At 47.5% G+C, this 9,193-nt stretch overlaps 1 protein-coding gene across 5 annotated transcripts in view; it reads right to left on the bottom strand.

Annotated features, from left to right (window-relative positions):
• ATP12A (ATPase, H+/K+ transporting, nongastric, alpha polypeptide) overlaps window positions 1-1,162 on the bottom strand; it is a 28,756-nt gene extending 27,594 nt beyond the window's left edge. For all 5 annotated transcript variants that reach the window (XM_015564840.1, XM_006765065.2, XM_015564841.1 and 2 more), the window contains exons 1-2: window positions 1,050-1,162; window positions 243-401 (exon numbers count right to left, since the gene is read on the bottom strand). In XM_015564840.1, the coding sequence (XP_015420326.1) occupies window positions 243-401; window positions 1,050-1,058 (168 nt within the window). In that variant the 5' untranslated portion in view covers window positions 1,059-1,162. The remainder of the gene's footprint in view (window positions 1-242; window positions 402-1,049) is intronic.
• Window positions 1,163-9,193: the final 8,031 nt, after the last annotated feature.

Raw genomic sequence — 9,193 nt, 5'->3', positions numbered from 1 at the left:
AGAATGCAGGTACTCTGCAGAGGCTTGGCCCCTGGGCAGATATTATCCTACCTTTCTCTTTCTACTAAAAAAATAAAAAATAAAAATAAATAAATAAGTAAATCTTACGAGGAAATTCAAACCCTTCAGAATGCTTTTTCTTTTGGAAAAGGAAGGGTATAGGGACAAGGTCCCGATAAGCTTCTTAGGGGGAAGGGCAGCACTCAGGGGGCCCATTTGCCTTCAGGGCCCAATCCACTGACCAGATCAATTTCTTTTGTCAGATGCTCTTGGCGCTGATTCTTTCTGAGTTCCAAGCAGTTGTCCTGCAGGCCCCTGTACTTATCCTTGCCATCCCCCTTGTCTGTTTGCTTCATGTCTTTGGCTCCATTGAGCTCCACAGAGTAAATTCGGGGTGTTTTCTGAAGGAGAAGCAGAGGTGCAGTATTAGCCCCATTGGATTTTCTGACTTCCCCTGGGGGTTGGGGACCACCATCCCCACTGTCATCCCCTCCCCTGGGGAGAGGAAGGAGCAGGATTGTAGGGAGGTTCCCGCACCTTCAAACAGCAGCTCCCTGGCCCTCTCTTCTCTCTCCTCCTGTGTGGAGGGCAGGCTGGGGTAACCCCTCCTTGGTGGAGGGGAAGGTGGGATGTGATTTCCCACCCAGAAAGAACACCTCTCTAAGGAGCCATGGGGTCTTCTGGGACCTTGTTCCCCATTTCTTGGGTAGAAGGTGCTCATCGTCCCACCATTTATTGGGTGGAGGGCGCCCACTGTTCCCCGTTTCTTGTGTTGGCGGGAGCATGCTGGGGTACCGCCCCAGGCAGGGCGCGCCTTACGCACTGCACTACGGTGCGTTCGTATAAGCCCAGCCAAGCGCTACCCTTGGGATAGGGGCTGCCCTCGAACGCTGGCCCCTCCCGGAGTCCGCTGGGGGCTCCAGCTTCGACTGAGGGATTGGGGCAGGGCGGGGAGAGGAGCGGCGCGGAGGCCAAAGAGCGAAAGGTGCTGGTGGCCCCCAAATCCCCGCACCTCTCGACCGACCGGCCCGGGGTCGGGTTGCACGCACCTGGCCCATGACGCGGTGGAATCCCGGTCGCGGCTGGCGCGGGTGGGAGGGCGGAGAGGGTCTGGTCCGGCGGCGGCGGTGGCGGCGGAGGTGCAGCCGCTGGCTGGGGAGGTGGCGGCGCCTTAAATGCCGATCGCCCCGCCCTTTTTCTGTCTTCGGGAACCCACGTCTGCCGCCGCCTGAAAGTGAGACTGCGACTTGCTTACCAGTGAAGGAACTGATACAGATACAGTGCACCATCAGCACAGCGCACACAAGGCCGTTCTGGCGACAACTGTGCTCTAAGGGGCCTTTGGAAACGGAAGGCTGCACTCGGGTCTTACGCACAGGTGCGTCTCCGAGGGGATTTGGGGACAACCAACAGCCTCTGGGGAGCAGCTGAATTACTTTGCAGGATCCAGATAGGAATTTGGAGTTGGAAACCATTTGGGTGAGTGTTAGTGTTAATCCTTATCCCAGGATATTTGAGTGGAGAGGAGACGTGAGGGATTCCGCGCCAGCCTGGGGGGCTGTCGGTTCTGAGGACTCGGACTAGGTTGCTGGAGCCAGAACTGAAGTTGTAAACTGCGCATCCCCACCCGCCCCTGCGGGGACCGAGCGCTTCCTCTCCCAGGAACCACAGCACTTCCAGCCTCCCTTCTTCCTTCCCTCCCTCCCTTTCTTCTTTTCTTTCCAGAATGACAGAATTTAAAGCCTATCTCCCCAGCCAGCGGCTGCACCTGCTGCCCAGGTTCGTGCAGGGCCGCTGTTCCAGTGTCTGCCTGCGTTTTGGACAGGTGTGGAGCAGACAAGCAGGATGCTGGCAGAGATGCACCAGACCCCGTGTCCAGTCCAAGCTTAAGAGCAAATCCCCAGTCATGCTGATTTGATTGGGGAGAGGTGGGCTCATGCAGTGGTGATGGCATAGGTTAAACATTAGAAAATTGTAACCACTTCCCTTGGAGAAGAATTATTCTTGTTGATGTGAAGTTCAGAACAGTGTTAGTTATGACCAAACCGGACAAAATAGAACCTTGTCCAATTCTCTAGTACCTCTAAAATCCTGCAGGGTACCAGTCCTAGCCATCGCTACTGTGGCACATGCGGCAGCCTCCGGCAGCATCAGGTGTCCTGGGATGCAACCTCTACCAAAAAGGACAAATGGAGTCACTCTCCCCACACCCATCCTGACTCCAGAGTTATTGTTTTGCTGTCACCAGTCATTCTGCCCCAGAGTACGGGCATCCCATTATTCCTTGAGGGAATGGCCTCCAGGTGTCTGTGATGCGCAACTGGAGTAGTCCTCACCTGATAGAACTATGAACTGGATCTCCCCAGAGACACACAGTCTCACCTCTTTTTGGCTCCAGGGGCTGTCACCAAGCAGTTCTAGGCAATGGACACTGAGCTCCACCCAATTCTAATTATCTCTCTTGAGCAGCCCATAAAACCTAGGACACCTCCTCAGTCCTCATACTCTAGTAGTGACATCTGCATGAGGTTGGGTTTTCCTGTCTTGCAAAAGAAACCTATGTATGCCAAAAGTTTCTTCTAGAACTGTTCTGATCAACAAATATTATGTATTTGGGACAGACTGTCATATTCCTGGCTCATTTTAATGCACTTAATGTTAATTCACTTAATGAACTTGAAACTGTACTGGACATAAGAGATGGTGGGGAGAAATGGTACTAAAATTGTATCATTCTCTGATCTCAAGGAAGTTACACTTGATCCATTGGAGGGAGAAAATTGATGAATAAACAATAAGTGATCCAAGACAGAAAAGAATTAACACTAAATGTTATAGGCTCTAAGTGCTTTAAGAGTAAGAAGGAAAGATGGGAGATATGGCAAGACTTTTATTCCTTAGAATTAGTTATTAAGATTTTCTCTTTCCCCTTTGCACCCGCATGAAAGATGGGAGAGAGGTAGAAAGAGGGGTTGATTCAGGGCCTGGTGTCTAACGCTGTTGGTGCCTTGAAAGGCCCCATGCTGCAGAGTCCTCGGTAAAGGGACATCCACCAGCCACCTCATAGGTAGGAGTGTGAGGACACCTAGGATGTGGAGTGTGAAGGCTAGATACAGAGAAGGAAGAGGGCCCAGGTGACAATGAGAAGAGGAAGGTCTCCTTCTGGCCTCACATCTGGCTCAGCAGGTCCCTCAGCCCACTGTCTTCTTCCTCTCCTAGATTCCTCTCCCACACAAATGGGCAGTCTCCACACACCTGTGTCCACTTGTCGGGCCTGGCTATGGTTAGGCAGTGTTTCTCCCCCCAACAAGCTGCCTGGAGTTGGAGTCAGAAGGAAAAAAACAAAACAAAGCAGCCCAGCACATTTCTGCACTGTTTCCTCATTGCCTCATATAGAAGACATCCTGGGACTAGGGTGGGAACATCCTGCAGAGAGGACAACCTGCTTTCAGACATAGCACATGTACTGTGGTGCTGGCCCTGCCTGGGGCTCTTAACCAGAGCAGCTGGTGCTGCTCTCAGAGCAGGTAAAGGCCCACAGGGGGCACACCAGAGCACAGGGGCAAGTACGAACCTGTTTTCTACTTATGTCAATACAACTCCCAAAAATGTTAGCTTACCACAGAGTTCATTCTCTGTGACTCATTTTGGGTAATAAGATTGTTTTTTAGAAAATTACAATTTCTTTTTTAATAGGTGATTGAAAAAAATTGACTGCATTCTGAAGTTTTTAAATTTATTTTATTTTAATGATTTTTGTTTTGTAATCTTATATTTTTCCTCACTTGAATGACCTTCGTTAGTGACATATGTAACATATATGACATATAACTTGCATGACATTCAGGATATTATTCACACAAATATACTCAGTTAACTTTGCAGGAATATATCTCTCCTGGTGAGTGAGGTGCCATTCTCTTGGTCATCAGCTCTCACATTCTTCAGTCAGAGAGTCCAAAGCAGACACTCAAATATTTATATCTGAAATATGTATTGGAAGCATGTGTAGATGTGTAGCACCTTACCAGGTCTTTCTTCTGAAGGAGCTCTCAACCCAGTTAAAAATCTCAGCTACGTCACCCAGTTAGAATCTTATATAATAAAAGCATAATATGCAAATCGACTGAACGGAGGAACGACCAGTCGGCAGGGGGTGGAGCTGGCGAGCAGGTGGCACCAGGCCAGCCAAGGCACGTGCCAGTGGGAAGAGGGAGGGGATGGCGATGTGGGGGGCTAGGGGTAGAGCAGGGCTGGCTGCAGGCTGCTGGTGCCATCCCCTGATCAGCTCACCGGTTGACTCCTGCAGAGGGAGGCCAGACTGTGGCTTAGGCCCGCTCATTCAGACATCCCCTGAGGGTTCCCAGACTGTGAGAGGGCGCAGGCTGGGCTGAGGGACCGCCCCAGAGTGCAAGAATTTTCATGCACCGGGCCTCCAGTATTAACATAAGACATGTCAAAGGCCAAACATGGTCCAGCACTGGTGGGGGCAGACACCAGGGTTCCAGAGGTGCCAAGGGAAGTGGGAGCTTTGTGCAATGGGGTGATGGGAGTTTCTTGAGGTGGGTTAAGTGCAGGTGGAGTTTGAAGGCTAGGTAACCTGTAAGAAGTAGAGAGGAGGAGGAAGAAGAAGGTACTGGCTCCTACAAAGACACAGCTGATAGGAATGACAATGGTGGTGTTTCAGGGAGAAAAAGGGACCTGATAGCCAGAGAGGACAGGCTCTCTCAGGGATGGGCAGGAGATCCAGCTGTCAGGGTGGAACTGTGCAGACACTGGGCCTTACCCTAGGTCTTGGGAGCCCTTAAGAATGACAGTAGCATAATAGAAACAACATTTTGGAGAAGATGAGAGTTTCTCTAGCAAAAGGCAAGAGCCCTCCTGACTCTGTGAAGTTGTGGGATTGTAGCCATTCCAACATGAGACTTGAACCAAATTATCGTATTTAGGTTCCTATCACTGAGCAGCTTGTCAATGAGGCGGCTTGATGCTTTTGTCATTTATACTTTAGCACCCCTGAGCATGTCTAGTCTGTAAGCAACTGTTAGTTCAGATATTTTGTTGTGTCAAGTGCATTTGAAAGGAAACCAGGGGAAGGGCAAATGATTGTCACCTACTAGTAAGTTAAATAGTCACAGTCTAAGTGGGAGAAGTTTATAGGATTCTCCACTCTCCATACCCCAATCCTACATAATAAAAGGCTAATATGCAAATTGACCGAATGGTGGAACAAGCGGTCACATGACACGCACTGACCACCAGGGGGCAGATGCTCAACACAGGAGCTGCCCCCTGGTGGTCAGTCTGCTCCCACAGAAGGAGCGCTGCTCAGCCAGAAGCCCTGGGCTCATGGCAAGTGCAGTGGCGGTGGCAGAAGCCTCTCCCACCTCCGCAGGATGTCCGACAGGGAGCAGGCTTAAGCTGTCAGTCAGACATCCCCCGATGGCTCCCGGACTGCAAGAGGGTGCAGGCCAGGCTGAGGGACACCCCCCCCCCACTCCCCGAGTGCACAAATCTCATGCACTGGGCCTCTAGTAAATATATATTTATCCTGTGTTTCCAGGGTGAACTGAGCCGTTCTAAGAGCTATGCAGGGAAAAGGAGCTATGCAATGGGAGAATATTTCTAAGAGACAAGGTCCGTCTCTTCCATAAAGGTCAACTTCAATCTCATAATCTTATTGTGGCTGCCAGAGTATGCCCTTAGGAAATAAAGCCACCCATTACTTTGAAGCACAAGGTGTCTCCTGCATGATTACAGCCTGGGAATCAGGGTCTCATTGGGGCTGGTTGTTGTCTCAGTTGTAGTGGCTCAATTGCACCAGCTTCCAACCACTACTCCATTTGAGCAGTATTCAGGCAAGAGTCTTCTCACACTCTGGACTGATCTTTCCCTTCACCTCATCTCTCTTTCCTCCCTCTAAGGGCTGCCAGGTAAAATACAGGGCTCCCATTAGAGTTGCATTTCAGCTAAACAATGAATAATTTTCTAGTATGTCTCAAATATTGCATGGGACATACTTGCACTAAAAAATGTATTATTTAGCTGAAATGCAAATTTAACTGGATATTTTTGTTTGCTAACTCTGGAAATACCACTTCTTCTAGATGTCTTGGGGGTCAGTCCAGCAGGTACATTGGGGACACGGGGGACATTGACCTAAGCTCTCCTGATCTTCTCATTGCTAAGTCAAACATGGAAATAAAAACACATTCAGATTTTCTCTTTTTGCTGTGCCAGTCTCTCCCAAAAGCCACGTGAGCAGGATTTGTCTCAACTTGAATGAATGTGGGGGTAAGATTTTTTCTTTTAACGAACAGCTTTTCAGCCAGAAAATTGTTATCACTGTGCAGAGGTCACATTCTTGAATCTGAGAAGAATCTGTGGGAATACAATGCCATCTTTAAACCAATTTTCAGTTTTAGAGAGAACCAGCAGAGGGGGCACATTCTACAACCATACCAGGCTCAGGTATGATCAAGGCCACCTGGAATCACTCAGGCACCAAGATTGATAGAATCCCCGTGGACTTCACAACTGCATGCCAAAGACTTCATTTTTGATGGAGCAAAGGAAAACTTGGGTAAAAGACAAACCCCGAATAAACAAATCAGAAAAAAACCATACCCACCAGTAAGAGAAAAGAAACAACCAAAAAACTCCAGGGCTGATTCACACGAAGAAACAGTGTTATACAAGATGGTAAGAAAAGACAAATTGTGAAAGTTTTCCTGCTCCTAGGGCTGCCTGGGATTGAGAGCATCAGATTCAGCCCTTTGAGACGTGCTTCTCCTGTGAGGCATTCCAAAGGGGAAAGTTGTTCATAGTCTTGGCCTTACAGCCCCTGATTGCTTCCTATCACTTGTCTCCTCCTCACTAAGGAAATATGCTCTTTGATGCCAGGCCTTATACTTTTCCTTTGGGTCTCTCAAAGACATGGCCACGCTGACTGGCACATAGTAGGTACCTCCATGTCTCAATTCTCTTGGAGAAATGAAAGAATATTTCTAAAATATTTAAAAAGGAGATTCCACAATCTCCCTTCATCACCCTTGATTTTAGTGATTGATTCTTGCAAATAGGAAAGTTTTTCATATAACTTACTGAAAATTTTTCATTTTGCAGCTGGAGTTTATTTCTAGATGTAAGGAGGTCCTGATGAAATAGAAAAAAAATACGCTTTAAATTTCTTATAAAACATAAAAATAGATGTTTCTTTCCAGCTTGAGAGACTTAATTTTAATAATAATTTTAATAGTTAATAATTTATTCATAAGTAATGTTGAATGGGGACTCTGTAGACCTGAGCTCTAGTCCTGGTTTTCTTGTTTGCTAACCGTATTTGCTGGGGCAAGACTTGTAACATCTCTGTTAACTGGTGGTTCCCAAGCCTGCCTGATCATAATCTCTTGGGAGTTTTTTAAAAATTCCTTGGCTCTACACACAAATAAATCTGTGGTAAGTCCTAAAAGCTTATTTTTTAAATTATTTTTGGTTTTTGAGAGATAGAGGAAGGGGAAAGATAGAAAAAAACATCAATGTAAGAGAGAAACATCGATTAGTTGCTTCCCACATGTGCCCCAACCACGCATCCAACCCTAAACCTAGGTATGTGCCCTGATTGGCAATCAAACTCACAACCTTTTTGGTGTACAGGCCAATGCTCCAACCAACTGAGCCACCTGGCCAGGGCCTGGAAGTTTATTTTATAAAGCTTTCCCCTTCTCCCCCCGGTGATTCTTATAACTTATGGGCTTAAGAACCACTGGCCCAGGTTACTGGTCTTCAAGCTGCTATACTGATGCCTGGACCAACACAGAGGAACTCCAGTGAATGGTGTGAGCTGAGATTGAACTACTTCCGGTGTACAAATGTGTAGCCAAGATCAAGGGCCCTGATGTTGGACACCGTTCAGGAGGCTCCAGCTGGAAGCCCTGTCATGCCTTGTGTAAACACATACACGCATCAAGATTTTTAAAGATCCCTTTGATTCTGACACTTTATGGTCTGAGAACTTATACCTTCCTTTATAAGTACTTATGTGGTAGTCTTATTGCATTTAATTAGAATGGGAGTTTTGCTCTTGTAGCTCAAATCTGTGGACTAAAGAGCAAATGTCTTATAGCCACTCTCAGAAAAAGGGCCACTTTGTTCACAGCAAAAAGGGTTGTGTGAGTATATGTGAGTCAGCACAAGTCAATTACACTGTGAAAGACACAACCCTAAGTACATCCATTAATAGCAAATTGATTGTTCCAGTCATGTGCTGGCTTCTGATTATGTGTCAGTATTATTTTTTTTAATTTTTTATATATTTTATTGATTTCTCACAGAGAGGAAGGGAGAGAGATAGAGAATCAGAAACATCGTTGAGAGAGAAACATCCATCAGCTGCCTCCTGCACCCCCCCCCCCCCCCCCCGGGGATGTGCCCACAACCAAGGCACATGCCCTTGACCAGAATTGAACCTGGGACCCCTCAGTCCATAGGCCGACACTCTATCCACTGGGCCAAACCAGTCAGGGCAGTATTATTGACATTTGTACAGCGCTTTTCATAAACAGGGATGTAGATTTATTCTACAAAATCATATTGAATTGTGATGACACCAAACTAACCACATTTCAAATTATTTCCATATTTTTTAATGTAACTAATGTGTTTATGTTTACACAAGGACAGAGGAATACATTGCAAGAATGACAGGGCTTCCAGCTTGAGCCTAAATGGGGTCTAACATCAGGATATGACTGGGCATGGCTGAGTAACTGGCAGGGAAGAGCAAAAGGAAGGAGGTGGGGTGGAGGAGCTTCCTTGCAGGGAAGTAGGAGCCAGGTATGCACAGGTCAGTCCAGTATAAAAATCTGAGGCATTAGAAGGAGAGTTGCAGAGTGTTGTCTTCTGATTTGTCTCATAGCCCAGCTCATGGATGAATCTGTGGCCCATGGAAGAGAGAGGACTGATGGTAAGAGCTCAGAAGCCTTTCATAGATCTCCATAAATGCCAAGGTTTGGACACCTGCAGGCTCTATGCCTTGACAGTGGCAAAGCCTCAGGAACTTGCAGGAAGTGGTGAACGTGGTGTCTGGTGGATGAGGAGTTAGTTAGCAGTGGACTGTGACCAGGAGCAGAGGAAGAGACAGAGGGAGACTTGACCTCTCCTGGCATCCCAGAGCTGCTGGAGGACTCTGTAG

This window comes from Myotis davidii, unplaced genomic scaffold, assembly GCF_000327345.1.
Source record: "Myotis davidii unplaced genomic scaffold, ASM32734v1 scaffold701, whole genome shotgun sequence".
NCBI lineage: Eukaryota > Metazoa > Chordata > Mammalia > Chiroptera > Vespertilionidae > Myotis > Myotis davidii.
This window is presented reverse-complemented; position numbering and strand designations above follow the sequence as displayed.